Consider the following 19,848-nt stretch of genomic DNA (forward strand, 5'->3'; position numbering starts at 1 on the left):
AAAAATAACAAGTATATGATATATATACACATGCATACGCAAATATATACATATATATATATATATATATATTTATATATATATTTATATGTGTATATATATATATATATATATATGTATATATATATATATATATATATATATATATATATCTGTATATCTATATCTGTATATGTATTTATATATATACGTACATATATACACATATATCGTGCTTAGATTTATGCCAAGACACAAACGGGAAGAGCATAATATCGCGACGTTTTAGTAGTTCTAGCTTCAGTTATCTCGATGGGGCATTTTTGGACACTGTCAATATCAAACATTACGAGTACAGGGAGGCAAAGATGATAGATGTGTGCTCATTATACTTGGACATGGTTTTACGGAGATGTAGGTAGCACATGGATGGCACCAACACAAAATCATTGTTAATTACACTACTACGGTATAGTAGTTATAAAAAAAGGAAAAAAAAAGAAGACAAATGCTTGAAAAATTAAATGAAAATTCATCAAAAACTTTAAATAAATTCATCCTATAGATACACAACAAATTTGTACAGAATAAAAATATATGATACATCGCTATATTTCATAATGTTACTGATATGATTTTGTGCCTCGTGACATAATGGAGCAAGCATGTTAATCATATATATATATATATATATGATTATGTATCATATATATCATATATATCATATATATCTACCCAATACCATCAAGCGCCCAGTTTTGAAACCTGCAGCGCGAATCAAAACCACACCATAATCTCAAGAATGGATCAATTTCCAAACCACTGCACCGATGAGTAGGTATATAATATAAAATTGTCGAGGACTCTAGGGGCAATCTATCTCGGGATTACTGGGTGATACAAGGTTTCATACGTCTGCATTTATCAGGATATTCAAACCTCGCGCACAGGTTCTCACCGATCATCTCGAATTAGATCCGATGGAATTAACGTTACGAGATTAGAGTTCAGGTCTGACACCTAAGCTCAATAATGCCTCTCCGCATAACGTACAGGGTATCCCTGTTCCGAGAACAAGAAATATCGGGCATGCGTCGTATACGGAAGGTTAAATAAATATTTCAAAACGCAAAAGTGATAAAATATCAGTGATTCCACTACTGCCGATGTCTTTATTAATTAATTATTTTACGAGCACAACCCGAACCGACATTCGCTTGCTTCTACGCGTACGTATTTTTTTCCGATCTATGATTGTATAACGATATGTGCGAAATTGAATAATGACAATAAAAGTCAGATATCGCGAACGAAAATGAAGACAATCGGTTTACGATTAACGATACGTAGTAAATGCTAATAGCGTTGAATAACACCGCGTATGATGTGACATTATACTGTTCGTGTTTTCAATTCAATTTTAATTGCTGAATTCCATTCCCGGTAAATGCTTGAACTCCGTTACCGAAACGCCGTGTACGTCGTGATAGGCGGGCGAAAATAAAAAAAAATAAAAATATTTGCACCTAGAGCCACTCGATTAGTCGAAACTTGATTTTTTTTTCTTTCTATAACTAAACTAGTATATAGAAATCTTTGATCGTTATTTTTTTGTTGTACGAGGATAGTTTTTCAAGCAATGAATCTGATTACTGATTACACAATATTGTCATGAATGTTTGTCTACCTACTCAATCTTACACTTATCATGGTGACATCGCATCTATACCTCAGGAATAGAACTTGGATTGAGATTTCTGTCATAATAATCCCCGAATATATGTATAGAATACGTGTATAAGTTATATTTAATAACAAAATTATTAAGTAGAATCACTGCTCGCACCTGGCACCCATGAAAAGCACCATGCACAATAGAAGCGTATGTGTTCATAATATATTAGTTAATAATAATGATTAATGTTTAGTTATTGTTATGTATGTATATATATATATTATATAACTATATGTATATACACGTATATACATATGTATATGCATATATATAAATATATATATATATATATATATATATGTGTATATGTGTGTGTGTGTGTGTGTGTCAACAAATATTCAGATATAAATCTAAATAAACTGCACAATCTTATCCCATGAAACAGTACAACACTCAAGTGCGTCATAAACCGTGCTGTGGCTAATATGTATAAGTTAAAAACAATTTCTTTGCCATAATTTCATTAATAACATTGTGTTTTTGTTCAAGCTCACCCAGATGTCATGGCAATAATAGGAAAATAACAATTATATTGATTTATATTTTTTAATCTTCTAATTTTTTAGCTTTCTTAAATTACTATTTCTTTTCTCGTTTAATGTAACTCTATCTCTTCAAGTTATTTTATTTATATACTTTAAAATATATAAAGCATAAAAGGTTCGAACCAATCGTTCACTTTTAAAATAGTCTAAAAGAGTTAAAAATATTTTGCCGACTGATATCGATTAAACTCGTTAAAAACTGTGATTCGTATTGTTATCTATGATCAATTCTATTCTTTTTCAATTTTCCCTTTTAAAAACCTCTCAAAGTAACAATATTGTAGTTAAATAGAATTAAGAATAGCTTTTGGAAGAACAGACAACATTTTGTTTGTTTTTTTTTCTTTTTTTTTTTTTTCAAGTGACGAGTGCACAATCCTAGTACGCTTAGTAAAACCGGTTATTTACAGAATTGAGTTTTCAACACAATTATACACGGATTACGTGAATATGTAGGCTCATGCTACCAATCAACACAACCTATACGTAGAACAGTGTGTTATTGATCTCTATCCTTGTCTATACGTTATTCCTAATTGAATATTAAATTCCTTTTGCGGCAAGGTACAAAGTGGAATCGATTTTTAGAAAAGAAAATTATTAATGAAAAGCCACGTATGTTGTAAATAAAGGAGTAACAATATACATCCATTAGTAACACGAGCCACCTGCGAGTTTCTTCTGATTTTTAGACTTACAAGTTATACAGTGCTGTTTGATTACGCTAAAAAGGTACATTGAGTCCTTAGAAATCTCACAAAAAGAAAGAATATCAATTGATAACACATAATATTCCAATTTAGGTATTATGCTTGAAAATTGATCATCGAAATTTCTATTGTACATAGATCATCATTGTCCTGATTATTAAAACACTGGGTTATAATATCATGTTGCAGTCGCAATTATTCATTTAAAGGATGTACTCGCATAGTATGACTATGCATTCAATTTATACTCAATTAACTATCAAAAAACTTAACTCTGATATGGAATCAAACGACACGCGTTTTCGTCGAGTAATTTCCCAAAGATTACTTTTCCACTATTATTACCAATTTTTTGTTCGCTTAAACTTGAAGTAAAATTATGTAAGATGTGTGAATTGAGACAGTAAAAGCAAACCTAACAAAATCAAATAGATGATGAAAGAAATAAAAGAAATGTTTGAAATCGATTAACAAACTAAAATGATAATTTGCTTAACAGACAAAGTTCAATCAGTCTGCCCCCATTCAGTGTCTCTGCATAAAAAGGCACGAAATAAAAATATTCTTAAAAACAAACCGCGAGAAAAATTAAAAGAATTCGCTAGTATTGAATGCTACTTCCTAGGGCAGCATGAAAAAAAAAATGTCTACTGACAATAGTAGTAGAAATATAATCTTGGCAACATTTTCATAAATGTAACAATAATAACAGAATATCATGGAACAGTAGTATAATATGTACAGTGTACACACTATATTTTGGTTTATTCTAATTTTTTGCTCTCTCTTAATGCAAAAAGTATTTTTGATAACTTTCTCCCTTGGTTCTCGTAATTCAAGTAGTATTTTTTTAACCGTTTTGACTACACGGCTTAGTGCTTGGATAAAAAATATTGGCTAAAGATTTCCAAGCATATATTTGTTAACTCCATATTTTTCATCTACGAATATTTCTACGACTCTATTCATGACTACCTAGGTAACTCGATTGACGTTGAGTGCAAAAAAAAAAAAATAATACTTAAACTTTTCATTAGCCTACAATTGAAAGAAGCATACCTTATTGAAAAAAAAAAGAAAAAAAAATAGTTGTTACAATTAATTTTTTCTATTCCAAAATTGAGCTTTCAAAACATCGGAATATTTGCGCGAGATAATTGCTATACAGTGTAAACGATTATAGCAAAACTAAAAATACGAAATGAATGCCCAAATAATGGCCACTAAACTCCTATGAACAGCAGTCTTTTGTAAGGAATGCATTCTAAATAATATAAAATTATATCATGACAGTTTCCCGAACTCTCGTAAAGCAGATTTAGTGCAAGGTACATAAAAGAAATAAGTGACATTCAAGAATCTAGGCAATAGATAGCCCGATGAAAGTGCCGATATATATATCTTGCCTTATTTGATAAGCTGAAATGCTTTTTTATGCAATTATTACTTCCTTTTGCATTCTCTGCATAATTTCTGCAAGCTTAATGATTGCATGTCATTACCAATTTTTCATTGGATGGAGTCAACAAATTTTCAACCTACCTTACGTCAATTTTCACTAACATCAAATTCGCAATATTGTTAGCAAACGACGATTAAAAGCTGAACCACGGAGAAGTTACACTAAGAGCCAATTTGTTGCTCAAAATATCGATATTTTTCACATCATCTAGTATACTTAACGAGCAAAGTTATCTGTGGGTAAGAACTACTGGTCATACCATTACCATATCTTCGTCAACGTTAACAGTGGGAAAGGCATTATCTGCTGAACTTTGTCTTTGGATAATCTTCTTCCGTGGGATGCCATCTGAAATGTGAAAAAATTTCGTCACTTTCGACCTATAAATGGATATAATTTCTGCTTCTACTATTCCTACAAGGATAACAAACTTACCGGAAGAAGGGGGCATGATTTCGTCAAGGGAACCATCATCTAAATCTGTAGCAGATAAGAGTAGATCGTCATCTGACGAAGCTCTAGTTAGACTTGGCAAAGTCGATGTGAGTAGTGCTTTCTCCTTCTGAATTTCTTGAATGTGACCAACGAGAATTGCCTCTTCCTCATCACCCCTTTCGCTACTGTTACCACGTCCCAAAGTGCTAGAAGTTACAGGCCCAAGCTCCTCAGGGCTGAAAATCTTCGAAGATCGAAGACTGGAAAGGCGATGAGTAGCAGTACGGCAAGCATACTCGAGAGTACATATATCATCTAGAGTAGCCCTAACAACTCGTAGCTTCTCTTGTACAATTGTCTCGACGCATCGTGTCTGCCTACCGACATCTTGTAGCGAATCCTGCGCAGGTAGTGTTCGATTTGTTCTCAAGATACAAGGTGCAAATACTATGGCCAGCGCTGATGATGACATTCTATTATCAACTTCATGAAGAGCTACTCTCGCCAAATGAACGATCAATCGTTCCATTAGATCAAAATTAGGTTTTGGCAGCTTTTTCAATATTGCAAAAAGGGTACAAATTCTATCATGTGGATCTGTGAGATTGGCTGCATGTAGAAAATCATCATAGTATTCGAAAGTCAGCAACGGTTCAGGCATATCTCTGAAGAAACTCTTCAACACAGCAGCCAGAACGTGTACTTGATAATTTTCAAAGTCTACATCTTCTAAAGCACCTTCGTCCATTTTTAACTTCAATTCTTTCACTTTAGAGCTCACCCCGCTCTTTCTATATAAGCCCTCTGTATAAAGACCATGCAGCTCTATTGTTGTAATTAATCTATCTACCACCAAAGGTACTTTTCCATCCCCGCAATCCAGCTTGAATAGTGGAATACCGAAAACCTTGCGTGAATTCATTTCAGACGTTATTCCTTCTTTTCCACATTCCGCTGTCGCTTTTCCAAAGCACTTTTTATGACATGTTAATTTACAATCTGAAACGAAAAATTAGGGCATGTTTTTATACCAAGCATTCTAATATAAGTGTAATACGTCGAAATAAAAAATCCGTCATGAAATACCATATAATTAGGTGTGATTTAAGGACCTGGATAAGTTTCAGTAAAAATATTGATGAATATACTCTATACTTACTTTGGCAGACAAGTCCCCGCTCGATTGGCCACATGAAGAACGAGGTGCAAACTTCGCAAGCTGTTGGGATGTTGATTATAGTCAACTGGAAAGTGTGATTGCCATGATGTATTGCTTCTTCTTGCTTCCGTTTTTTATCCTTTTTCCGTTTGCTCTTGCTTTGTTTCTCAGGAGCTTCGTTTTTGACAAGAGTCATGAATTCATTCATAAATCCCCGAAACGCGTTCACACCCATTGTAACAGGGAAGTCCTCTCTAGTGTTTTCTTGTTTACAAACTGTTTCCATTACGTGCAAAAAATTTGCTATTAGATCTGTGTACTTAATGTTTCCTTCGACTCCTTGCTGAATGACAACACTGTAGGTAATGACCAAGTCCTCTTTGAATTTCCCTAACGCTAGTTTAAAAACACGATCCACTTCGCTTGGCTTTTTACCCTCTTCCTGGCCTTCCATTTTATATATTTTCTTCGTAATAAAGTCTTGCATAAGTCCAAGTTCCTTGGCATCTGAAATTATTTTATCAGTGCTGTCTGAAAATGCCGAAGTTCCCGTCAAACTGAATTTTGGTACCACGGGTTGTTTATTAGATTCATATGCTGATCGTAATTTTCTTTTCCTTCTATCTGGTGCATTCATAGATAAGCACGGTATTCTATTTACACCTCCATTTTGAATACACTTGACGTGATAAAGTTGTTTGCAATCCGCGCACTTGAATCCCTGCGTCACAAACGCATCCATTTTTTCGTTACAACAAATACAAACGTCATCCTTAGAGTATCGGGCTACTTTTCTGAATCTATGGCCAGCAAGGAAAAGCTGGTTACCTTTCCATTCCATTTCTCCCAAACCTGGAGGAAGTTTCAAGTCATTTGGACTCGTATCAGCTCCTAAACTTTTATCGACACTAAGCCCAGAAACTTTAGTAGCAGGATCTGAATTTCTTCTGTGCAATTCCAACGTTGGTACAGCGTTTGCTCTATTACGTTTTCCGGGTTGCTGAACTTTATAAATCGGTTCATGTTTATTTACTGGCCAGTCTGTAACAGATCTCGTTGCTGGATCATTAGAAACCTGTTTTCTAGTCCAGACATTGGACGATTTATTCGAGTCCCCCTCTTTTATGGTACCGAGGAAAAGATTTCGTGCTTCATTTGTATTTGATTCAGATACACTATCGCCCATGGATCGACACTGGGCCTCTCTTGTAGGCCGATTTTTCCGAGCACATCTGACAGGAACATCTGGTTCTGACTTTTCTTTTATCATTGTATCTTTTTCTTTGGGGAGCGGAGAAGTTTTGTATGGCATCTTCATAGCAGTTTCGTGCATCGATATGTCAATTTTCCCAGTTGTATCTCCTTCGGAGTTTTGTCGACGTAAGACATAATCTTTGATATCCTTATTTAAACCAAAACGATCCATTTTCGTTAATGCATTAGTTACACTTTCCAAACGGTCATTTGGCATAGTATTCTCACTGAGCCTTCTCTGCTCTCGACTCGTGGCACTTTCGTTTCGCAAAAAACGGCTATTAGAGTCGTGCTTGACGTTATAATTTGCGGCTTCCGTCAATCGCTCCAACTTGGCTTGATCCAGAAGGTTTTCATTAATATTTTGATATTGTGAAACGTTGGTAGATTGAGTAATGGTAGATACATCTGATCGTCTTCGCCATATATCAGAGTTGGGACTATGCGTCAGACTTAAATGAGGACATCTAACTTGAGGAGATGGAAACACTGGTGACGACGTGAACATTGGTGGGGCACTTTGAACAGCGTTGGGCGTTTCGACGTCAAGTTCACAGTCACTATAACCAGTTGATGTACTGTCTGTTCTTCTATTAGTTACAGATGTTCTATTTATATGTATTAAATTCGTATTGAGAGAAATCGATGGATTTGGTTCGCCTCGCTTTGTTCTCGTAATCGGAACAGGCTTGTTATTCAAGTTACCACTGACAACATTTTCTTGAGAATAGTGAGACTCAGAGCTATCAGCACTAACTTGAGATTCAAAACTTCTTAAGCTTGCCAAACTTTCAAGACTCCCTTTGCGCTCTGTTACATCTTCACCATACAACGGCTCTACCATTTTCAGGGGTGTAGAAGGATCAGTCAACAATCGTTTGTTAGCTGTTAACTTTCGCTTAGAGTAGGAAATGTTTGAGTCGACAACCAAAGCCTCTTTATTCTTGTCCTCGATCCTGTAATATTAAATGCGCGTTTAATATGTTCATAGGACTAGCGAACTGTCGTGATAAAAATTTGATAAGAAAACTAACTAGGGAAACAGCAGAGTCCTTGTAAAATTCGGCTTTTCAATTAAACATTCATGCTACTCTGTTTTATGCCAAAAACTGTGAACCAATAAATAATTACATTGGAAAACTATTGCACATACCTTAAAGGTGGTAGAATAAATTCATGAGATTCTGCCTTCTTTGGTGGGTCAGAAGGTAATTCTTCGCAAGAAACTTGTGATGCTTGAGATAAAAATTGCTCTTCGTTATTCGTCCTAAAAACATATAATATTATATTAATCTTCTGTAAGATGTGGGTTAAAAAATTATACAAAAACGAAACTACGTACTCATCGCCATCGCGACATCTGTTGAAATCTCTATTGTCTGCAAATGTAGAGTCTTTATAGTCTGTACCCATGTGGTTCAATTTCTTGACTGCAACATCAGTATTCTCAATTCTTCGTCGCTGCAATTCCTGGTCGGCCAAAATATCAGTCACAATTGTTCGTTTTTTCTTCATGTCATAATACATTTTTCTTGCAATATTTCCTCTGACACAGGCTTGAAAAGCAATTACACCGGCTCTAAGCTTTTTAAACCACTTCTGCTGTTTGTAAGCCTTCCACAAAGCCTGAATGCGAACTGCTGCTTCACGTGCACGTATACTTTGTGCTAATCTCTGAGCGCTAACCATTCTCCAAAACGATTGGACTTGAACAGCAGCATTTTTTAGTCTAATGAACTTTCTTCTTTCAAGACAAGCTCGAAACCACTTCTGTATGGTTGTGATGCTAGTTATGATTTGCTGATGCAGTTCAATATCCAATTTGATTTTTTCTGATTCCCGTAGAAATACTTTAGTGGATCCAAGCTGATAGTTATCCCTGTTCAAATTTAGAGTAAGAAGGAAATCTCTGACGTCCGATTGCGAACTGAGAAGGCCTTTAGGAAGTAGCATCCGATAAAGTTGAATGAACTCTTCATAGGCCAGCCTGACATTGAATCCAGCTTGTCTGATTCGTACAGTTTCTAGCATACCAGTGTACCTAAGCTGCCGCTGCACAGTTTCTTCATCAAACTTGTTAGGAACCTTATTAGCATTACTTTTAATGCATCGAATAAAGAAGGGATTCGCCTGGTTCAAAGTGTCCATTAAGCTGTGCAGGCTTTGCTGAAATTGTGCTGAAACCGTCATCGGTTGTTTTCTTGCTTTTCCAGGACCACCTCCTGTACCATAGCTCTGAGTTCGCCCAGCAAGTGTTTTAACAGTTTGGAGATTTTTTAAGCCTTTTTTCCCCCGTTCCCGTGGTCGGAATGATTTGTTCTTCCTATGAAATCATAAGTCTTCATTATTCAATCGAACAAAGTAAAGCAAGATGCATTAAATAATCACTTGTATGCGTATGACAGGAAATAGATTAAGGAAAAAACGAATTTATTGAAGCAGTCTAGGCATAGAGGCATGTAGGTTCTAAGTATAAAAGTGCTAGGCAGCACAATCAATTAGAGCATGGCATTGTTGTAATGTTACAGTTGCTGTATCATAAATTACAAGGGTACCGGATCCAGTTGATATTTAATTTTGGATATTGAAATTATTGACATGGTGAATAATTTGATAGTTATACACGTATATATACACGTATATATACACGTATAATATGTATACACGTATACATGCCTCGTTTGATTGCTAGTGTAAAAAATTAAAAGGCCGTGGGAACTATTCCAAAGCATTTTACTTAATGGAAAGTTCATCACCTTTGCATATATTCCAAGCATAACATGTATAAATCAAGCAAATTCAATTGCAATATTCCTTAATTCAGTGCTAAATACGTGATAACGTGGTTTTTTGGAACTATAGAACCTAAGGTATCAAATATTTTGTCACACTGCATGCAATAACATATTTATTACAAAATAAAATTGAAATAAATTTGAATTTCTTCAGAAAATTCAAATAGTTATCACTGTATTACTAATCTGAGCAACAATGGAATAATAAAAGAATCTTATTTGTATGAAAGATCAAGCATGCTTGAATCACTGCTACATACAGTGCGTGTGTCATATAAATTCAAAAAATTGTTTTAATGAAATGACACAGGTGAAGAATGAATGAAATTGTGATATGAATCCAAAAAACCAATGATCACAATTGATAAATACATCACAGGAGTGCAACAAGAAATGATTTGCGATACTTTGTGAAGATAACAGCTGAAGGATTTTTTGAAAGTGTCATTTACATTTTTGGAACGTACCTTCTGCATTAAAAATTTAGAAAAAAAATTTCGTACGTGAGTGTAATTGACTGTAATTAATTATTGTAACTTCTTGAGAGGAGTTCCGAATTATTAGATAGTATACGAATATATTTGTAAGAGTACGAATCTGTGAAACACAAAAGCTACAATGCATTTTTGTTAGAGGGGATCTCATTAAAGTTATCTACAATATAGCTGTATTTTTTTTTAAATAACCCTTCACCAAGAATAGTTTTATACAATATATGTACTTGGCACAGGAATAGAAAAAAAAGCTCTCGTGAGAAGTTACTTCGTTACCGATATTAATAACATACATAACGATCTGATTAGCGCGTTCCATGACGTTTGCTTCGTCTTTAGGAAGCACCTTCTCTAGAGGCATATGAGTGCCCCGCCTGAACTTATTATGGCCATCAGATAGATCTTCCCTTCCCTTTATTAAGCAATTCTTCGATGGAGAAACATTCGTTGCATGTTGAACCTGATTTACGTTTCTAAACTGCGGCCAAGATAGCCGGTTGTTGTTTACACTGTCGTGGTTTTCGTTTTGTGTTAATGTGGCAGTTGGAGTTGTTGGTTGTAAGCAGACACTGCGCTGCTTCTGATAACTTGGTAGACGACTATGTTTGTGTGAACTGAAAAATGCTATCATGCTTAGCCATTCTTCTGGCGATACAGTGCTTCGGACAATATTATGATGTTAACAATATTCAGCTTAATTACAATTTCTCGAGTATAAAGTGAAATACTGATCAATCATTATCCTGTACTAGGAAAACAATTGTTGAAAATATATTACAAATTAGAGGCACGGAAAAAAAATAAACGATCAATTACAGGTAACGAGGTGATGGTCATGCCAATTAAATAGTTAAAGTACAACAGTTGTGAAACACTGTAAGTGATTGCAAAGAACATTATCCTAAAAAAAAAAAACAATTCTATTTTCACTTTATAATCGACTCTGCACAGAATCTTCAGACATAAAATGTTTTTCTTTAAGGTCAAGATATTTTCAGAGCCATGAATGCCTAACAATAAGATGGCAATAGAGATATAGTTTCCAGAACTGTATGGCGGTAGTTTGTAACGCTAATGCAGTTTGATCTGATGCCTATGGATGATAAGAATCAAATCGAATGCTTGTTATACCATTACTCCTGACATGCTGCAAGGTATACAAAACAATGCGCTGAATAAAATGATGGAATGTCATGGTCGTGAGATAATATGATGGTTTCATTGCATTCCAATCACATCTAACAAAGAAAAATGAATTTTGTATAATGGATATCGAAAATTGAAAAAAAAATATTAAACACATAAATTTTCTAACATCATCACATGAATTCACAAAAAGAAATTAATAATGGCAGCAGCAATAAAGAAACACTTTCTTAATCACTGCCGCTTCAGTAAAGTATGCATGATGAGCCAGAACTATTGCCTTATAGACTACAGAGTTTCCTGCAAAAATCTGCAACTGAACCGTTTTTACTTTTTATAGGAAAATTGTTATTTGCCAATTTCCCATCCAATTTGCCTGTTCTGAGTCAGCCGATGCTACCGGATTGGCCAATATTGAATGACTGTAATCTACAAATGACAAATTTCCTATCAGAAATAAAAAACGCTTCAGTCGTAGATTTTCATGAGCAATACGATGGTAGCTTATGGGCCGATAGTCCTGGGTCACCCAGTATATCTGTCACTCAACTTGTGATGAATTTTTACGATATTTTGAATGGAATTACATACTGTATTGTTCAGTGTATAAGCCAACCCCGCATTTAATACGACCCCCAATCCTGAGAAAGTATTTAGGGTGTTTCACTTAGTTACCTACACAAAACAGGTCCGCGTATAAGACACAGACGATTTAGACAGATGCTGCCACCGACAAAAAAATTTCGACTTATATTTGGAACATTACGGTATTTTGATAATAATTGTAAATTCATGATCGCAAATTGTGACGAGTAAGACCTAACTTTTTAACGAAAACATTAATAGTGGATCGATGAGACCACTTACGCTATTCGGTTAATAGTAAGATTGACAGCCGATAACGTCACAAGATGGCTATAGGAAGAAAAGACAACACAACCTATGTAAATGTAATTGATACTTTAGATTTAATTCTTCACACATTTTAGTACTCGTTTGCAATTATTATATTCATTAATATTGCTTGCCTGGTGGTACAAAAATGTTTCTCGTTGTCTAACATGTTCCCAGTGACATTTGAAACTTCGTAAATGAATATGAGTGATAAATTTTCAAATATATCTCAAACTTGTAAAAATTATTGCATTATGCTGTTTGTTTCCAGTAAAGAAATCTGTACAGCAGATATGAAAATAAATATCACAACACTCTTTACTTCTTGTTACTTTCGAATGTGACAGATTCAAATTTTAAATATCTAATGTCAAATAAATTGAATAAACCTGGTATATTAATTTACGTGGGTTCAAACAGTCACCAATGACTAAGTTGAATAAGTTCTACATTTATACCGACACAAGGTGAGCTACTAATAAAGAAATTATTAATTACCTTATCAAATTTTCATTGGGTGTCCTGTACCTATTTTGCACAGAAGATTTGTTCCCGTCGGCTAGAATTAAAGGAATTAATTTACTTTATGACTTGTGATGGAAAATTGCAGTCGTTAACCAGATTTTGACTTCATGATAAATTGCGAGATTACATGTCGATCAAATTTTACCCACCTCTGCCATGTCTATGTGCCCGACCTGCTTCCTGAAATGCAAAGTGTGCACGGAAAAAAGCTCTAAGGATCGCCCATCTGAACACTGCAACAGGATCTGCTCCGACTAGCTCGCGAACAAAGGCAAGGGAAGAATTCTTTAAAACACCCACAACCCCATCTGGACGCATCAAATCAAGATTTTTCTCTCTCATATTCGCTGCTTGATATTTGACAGTCCCGGCATAATGTCTTACAACAAATGCTGCCTCACGACGCTGAGGTGCCTCATAAAATGGTGAATCTTTGTGTACCGAATTAAATTTCTGCAGTAGTGTCTCATTTGTTGCACCAGGAAAGCTGAAACAGAATTTGAATTACAGAATAAGGAAAATGATAAAATTTTAAATTAGATATACATTTAATGGAGGAATTAAGACAACACTGACTTGCATTGATCGTCAAGAAGGCATAGAAGACCGTTAGGTTTCCCCTCGATAAGGTGCAGACAGCCTGAGTTATCACTGTACCCAATATCAGTCCATCTTATACCTTGCTTTCTATATTCCCGCTGTTCGTATTGGAAAACGTGCTGATTGAAATAATGTTGCAATTGTTCGTTCGCGTAATTAATACACAGTTGTTCAAAACTATTGCACATCTTAAAATCTTCGAACCCAAAAATGTCCAAGACACCAATACTATTTCCTTGGTGATCCCTCAATGTGTCTTTTTTTGACAACAGAGCATGGTTCACCTAAACAGCAATCAAGGAGTAACATAATCATGTAAATTTGACGTATTGTTTAACGACAAAACAATGGAGTAAAAATGGAATTGAATAGAAAAATCAGAAATACATGCCATCAAATGACTTATTGTTACCTGGAGGACGATCCAATCAAATAGTGCTCCATACAAACACTTAGCCATTGCATCTCTGGCAGCAATTGCTTCTGGAAGTCTGTAATTGATTACTAATGTTTCACCTGACGCTCTTGCTCTTTTGGCAGTCAATGCAGCTAGTAGCGTGTCTTGTTTTACCCTGAGTAGCTCAGAGATAAGCGCTACAACTTCAGGGTTCTTAACTGCAACAGCTTCGTCGTGGTGATGATATGACTTTCTGGGTTGAAACTCCACGTTACCTGGAAATTATAAATCAAAATACAATGTAAATAGTCTTCAAAAAAAAAAGCCACATTGTTTCTTTAGGTAAATCTTGTAAAAGAATTATTTATACAGGAAATCTCTGGCGAAAGGGCAACTTCAGAGCCATGTGCGCCACTGCCAGCACCAACACACGAATAACTTTTATGTGTGCCAAGCGTAGCAGACAAATTATGCGAATGAGAACTTGTGCATGTGTTGACGCTGGCGATGTGCGCAAGGCTCGAAGGTTGCCCTTTAACCAGAGATTCCCTGTATATACATTAATTACCAAGCAATAGAACTGCAGACAAAACAGCAAATAATCGTCTCTGCTTCTCAGGAGTGAATCCGACCATTTCCATTGACTGCTTTAGCCTAGAGAATTCATGTCTTTCGTCGATATTCTCAAGTCCGTAACACCCGCTTTTATTCAAATAATTATATTGGTCTGTAGTTCCAAGATGAAGCACTTTCCTCTCTTGTTCACTGGCTCCAGCCAATAAATAGTAGAATACATGGTAGTTTCTTTCATTCTTTCCTTGTGACACTATCCTTGACTTCTCTAGGAGATATTTTTGAACCACTGCTCTGTAAGTCAAAATATAAAAGATTGTTAGGAAAAGTTATTCGAACTATCTGTACATGAGAATGTAAAATGACAGTTAAAATAGGCATTGAATTTCGAATATTTAATTAATTCCTGAAGGTGTTTCCAGAACAAAAATTAACTCATATATTACTCGTCCAGAATTGCGTGACAAGAATAAATCAGAATATCGACTGACCCGTGAACCATTCCATTTTCTTTGTAGTTGACTTGAATGAATTTGCCAAACCGACTGCTATTGTTGTTGTGTGCCGTTTTGGCATTGCCAAAAGCTTCCAGAACTGGCCCAGCACTCAGAATAGTTTGTTCCACTCCGCTGCCATGTGATCCTTTTTGACTGAGAGCAGTCAAATGATGCAATAGAAAATTAGTTGATTCGGTTTTTCCGGAACCACTTTCTCCACTAATAACGATACATTGATTCCGCTTTTCTTTGAGCATACAGTGATATGCTGCATCAGCTATTGCAAATATGTGCGGTGGTATGTCGGGACCAAGTCTTCGGTTTTGGTACAATTTAACATACTTTGGATTATAAATGGGATAGAATTTAAATGGATTTAATGCTATCAAGATACTTCCAACATAGGTGTATATGTTTCCAGCCAAAAATCTTGCCCTTAAATTGTCTAACAGAGTTTGTTCGTTGAGGTCTGGCAGTTGGCAAAGATCGGGGTACTCTTTGTCTCGAGGTTGATACAAGAATCTATTAAAATAGTCCTTCAAGAGTTGAGGATCCATGGGAAATCTGCTGTCAGACCACAAGTAGTCTGACTGCTTTTTGCGTAAATAAAACCTATAGTATTCCTGCTGAGCTGCATTTTTTGGCCATAACAACATCAGGGCTACTGGACACTCCGTTGGTCCGAGTCTTCTCTCTTTGCACACCTGCCCTACAGAATTGCTAACAACTTCGGCTAACTCATAGCTGTTAGCGTGGGTTGCGTCGACAAATCCTAACCGCTCGATTATACATTCTACAATCTCTGCGGATGATGTTTGTTTCGTGGCTTTGATTGAGAGTGCTTCGTATTCAGCGCTCCACTGGCCCACGAATACTTGCACTACTCCTGATCCGTTGCTGTCCATTTTTTAACCCTGAATGAATAATGATAATAGTTAATTTAACAATAGCAACAATTAGGTACATGCTACAAACTTGTCTTTGTATCGTGAAAATTCTATTTAACTCTGAGTTCAAAGAAAACTTAACTACATCCAGCTTTTTGTTTGCATAAGGAAAATTTGAACTTTGAATACTCATACCTATACAACAAATGCTTATAAATATTAGAAATATTAGTTTTTTTCTAATCAATATGAACGCATCATTGGCTTTACCTTGCTCTTACTAGGGTTAATAAGATTGTCCTATGTCGTCTATAAAACACTTCAGAACCGCTTCATCTCCTCTCTGCAACGTTGTATCCGCCTGACGTTGGTAGTGTTTAAAATACTTTTTACACATCTTGTTAATAAGCTTCTGATACTTTAGAAATATCGGTTAATTGTGTGTTTTTATGACTTTAAATATTGATTTACTCAAACACTTGAAAGTTACACTCTTCGACAGTTCTTCGCTGTACCCCATTAACCGCATTCACATAGTAATCTGGTGACCAACCTTTTATTTCAAATCATGAAAGTATATTAATTAGTATGTTACTTTATGTAGCATTAGTTTTTCATTTTAATATACTGATTATTATAAATGTTGTTCTAGTTTTGTTCGTCGTGATACAATTAGAAATTATTTTGCCAAGTTGAATAGTTGTTTCAGTGCTTTGATTAAATATTGTAAGCTTTTTTGAAACTGTTTCAATATACAGTTGCAAATCAATGGAGGAGTCCCTTAACTAATAAAATACACATAAATTAACAGTCTCAATTATGAACGGAAACCAAAATATACTCTACATCTGTACAATAACAACTAAATTCCTTCAAATACTGGTTTGATCACTCATTTGTAATAGTTTGTATGATATAATTCAACTCTCGCCTGCTACTATCGCTGCTGAAATTGAGACTGTTACACAATTTTTCCAATGGACTAGAAAAATCTATAATTTCTTGGAGTTAGGCAGCACTATTATGCCTTGAGTATTATGTGTTTGATGGTTATTAAATTCAATCAATAGTACGATCATTTGAGTTACATTTCACATGATGAATAGAACGAATCATTCCATAACGCAAAATCAGCGCTCCTGAAACAAAAAATAAAACACAGATATTAATTAATGATTTCTGCGAAAAATCGTGTGATAGAAAATGGATGTTTACTTTCTTTGAACCTTAATCAATATGAACAAGGATGTTATAAGAAAATCTATTTACTTAGGGTAAGGAACTGAAAACAATCAGTACTTGCTTATCAGTAAAAAATGACGATAATGAATACCCGATAACATTCTGCAATTTTATTCTTCCAATAGTACAACAGAACTAGATGCCCGTATCTGATTTTAATCTATGTATGTACATACATGTGCATTGAGAATTTTCTAGTACCACGTAACATGATACCATCTAAAAGGATCATTCTCCGAAAAATTTATTTTTGATACATGACTATAATGTAAGCGTTAGTCGTATCTCAATCAAAATGTGAATAATTGTAAATAATAAAAATATATTCAATTTAAGTTCTTCGTTTCGGAGTACATTGTACTGTGTTATCACTGCTCACAGCAAGAATGTATCATACACAATTCGTAAGCGTTGTGAATCATGTAGTAGTGTTTAACGTTGAATAACGAATTTCAACAATTTTGGCGTTCAATAAAAGATATTTTGAGCCTGGTGTTGGCATATTTTTAAACAATCTTTTAACTCCTCGATATTCATGCGAATTACTTTGGATCCACGCCAAAATGTATTTCAGACAGAATCTTCGGTAAAAATATCTTGTTGTTCTCGTTTGATTCGAATATTAAATAAAACGATGAATTCGTGGTAGGAAAAAAGTGTTAAAAAAGACCGAAAGGATTGTTGTATTGCAACAAAATCTAATTCTGACTTGATGCATACGTATTTTTTCTCAACCATGGCTGTAGAGATAATTAATTGTCTGAGGATGTGTTGAGTATGATCAAATGAACGAAATGATTCAGTAAAGCGATCAGTCATCAGTCATGTATGATGTGGATATTGCAACGTGAATATTTTGAGAGAGATCATGACTAGTTGGAGATAATTAGAGTATTGTGAAGATAAGCCGAGATCGAACAATAATTTCGATGTAAGAAACGTCACGTTCACGTCGAAACGGGTTATCAAATAGGTCAATTCTGACCAGCGCACTTTTCGAATCATAAACGTGTTGGGCTAGATCGGGGCTTGTCAAACTCTGTAAGCTGGCCTACGATCTTATTTTGGAACCAGGCTGGCTACGGCGATCATTAACTTTCGCGGGTGTCGGGAACCGATCGGCGGTATAGACTAAACATAACAGGATGCACCAATACCTTACGGCTTGCCGAGGATTCGATGGGTTTTGCGGTGAAATTCCTAGTGACAGAAACACTGCTGTACGCGGAACAACAAAAATCTCGGCTCTCACGCATGCTTCTTAAGCCCCGTGTGTTGCCGTCCGGGTCTGTCCCCTTCGCTCGAGGCACAAATACACTTCACCGTTATAGCGTTTAGCGATACTGTTCACTAGTCAGAAGTTTCCACAGTCACCGACCGAACACTACTTACTACGAACGAGATAAAATCAGATGGATAGTTATTCCAGGACAATGATTAACCCACTAGGCCCTTGCCCAGTTATCGTCCTTCAACTCGTCGTCGGATCCTGCGTCTCGATATATCCACCATTTCGATTTTCACGATCACGTGGGTCTCCCGGCTGGTTTCTATTTGCTGGCGACCCAGCCACGTGACCGTCAGGACGGTATCGATAGAGAAGAGAAATACCTTCGGAAGCGCTCATAGCTGAGAAGCCGAAAACCTACATTCCCCCACCACCGTGATTGGCGCTCGGCCCGCTAATTTCGTTCATGAGTTACTACCAGAATAAAAAAAAGCCCGGACAGACTGTCACTAGTCATGAAATCAGTATAAAATTTTGTATATCAAAATGATTATCTCGATGCACGAGCAGGAACCGATAACCGAGAGTTCGCGGCGGACAAACAATCTACAATGTAGTCTTTTGCGCCTGCAGGGTGCACAACTAAGCATGCATTCGCGTACAGCGGGTGTAAGACATTTATCAAGTGAAATTTTCAAAAAATCGGAGTTCTTTTTCTCTTTGCATCATTTGATAGGATAGAGAATTATAAACATGCTGTTCAATTTTTGGGCCGTAATTCGAATAATTTCGGTCGCTACAGCCTTTTTTAGGAAAAGTGATTTGAGCAGAAGCGTAAGACCTGGCGTGTACGGCGCGTCAGGAAGAGGACCGCAGGTTTCAAAGGAACAAATGGACATTCCATTGCAACCGATACTGAATTCGCAAGTACTTCGGCGGCTAAACAGTGCAAAAAAAATCGCAAAAGTTTCAGCTATGGTTTAATTGAATGTGGTTTAATTTTCGGCGCTCTTCAACAGTTGCTCAAGTGCAAGCAGTGTAACGGTGATGTTAAATTTTACGAAAAATTGATTCGCGGATTCGGTTTTCAGCTTTGTGTTGACTGTTTGTGGTCAGATCGGTCCGAGATCAATTCTTGTCCGCTGATAAAGAATGCATACGAAATCAACCGTCGATAGTGTTTTGTAATGCAAATTACAAGGCAGAGCGCATCTCACCTGCTAACCACCGAAACTCTCTGGACTTTAAAGAAGCCAGAACAGCTCGTTAACATGAAATTGCTGCTGATAAC

The 19,848-nt window shown here is 35.8% G+C and overlaps 1 protein-coding gene across 5 annotated transcripts; it reads right to left on the bottom strand.

Annotated features, from left to right (window-relative positions):
* Positions 1-1,962: 1,962 nt before the first annotated feature.
* Positions 1,963-18,885, bottom strand: LOC124184515 (unconventional myosin-IXa-like). 5 transcript variants are annotated; one of them, XM_046574293.1, is made up of 15 exons: positions 18,487-18,885; positions 17,176-17,226; positions 16,358-16,640; positions 15,195-16,114; positions 14,699-14,997; positions 14,146-14,405; positions 13,710-14,017; positions 13,283-13,620; positions 13,107-13,167; positions 12,582-12,629; positions 10,862-11,182; positions 8,622-9,602; positions 8,433-8,546; positions 6,026-8,235; positions 1,963-5,865 (listed from the first exon to the last, which is right to left on the bottom strand). In XM_046574293.1, exons 4-15 carry the CDS (start codon positions 16,103-16,105, stop codon positions 4,685-4,687), a joined length of 7,032 nt encoding a protein of 2,343 aa, XP_046430249.1. In that variant the 5' UTR covers positions 16,106-16,114; positions 16,358-16,640; positions 17,176-17,226; positions 18,487-18,885; the 3' UTR covers positions 1,963-4,684. The 5 variants fall into 5 exon arrangements, with proteins under 5 accessions (XP_046430249.1, XP_046430250.1, XP_046430252.1 ...); XM_046574295.1 differs by having other exon boundaries at positions 1,965-4,779; positions 4,867-5,865; positions 16,358-17,226; positions 18,487-18,882; XM_046574294.1 differs by lacking the exon at positions 12,582-12,629 and having other exon boundaries at positions 16,358-17,226; positions 18,487-18,884.
* Positions 18,886-19,848: the final 963 nt, after the last annotated feature.

This window comes from Neodiprion fabricii, chromosome 6 (genome assembly GCF_021155785.1).
Source record: "Neodiprion fabricii isolate iyNeoFabr1 chromosome 6, iyNeoFabr1.1, whole genome shotgun sequence".
NCBI lineage: Eukaryota > Metazoa > Arthropoda > Insecta > Hymenoptera > Diprionidae > Neodiprion > Neodiprion fabricii.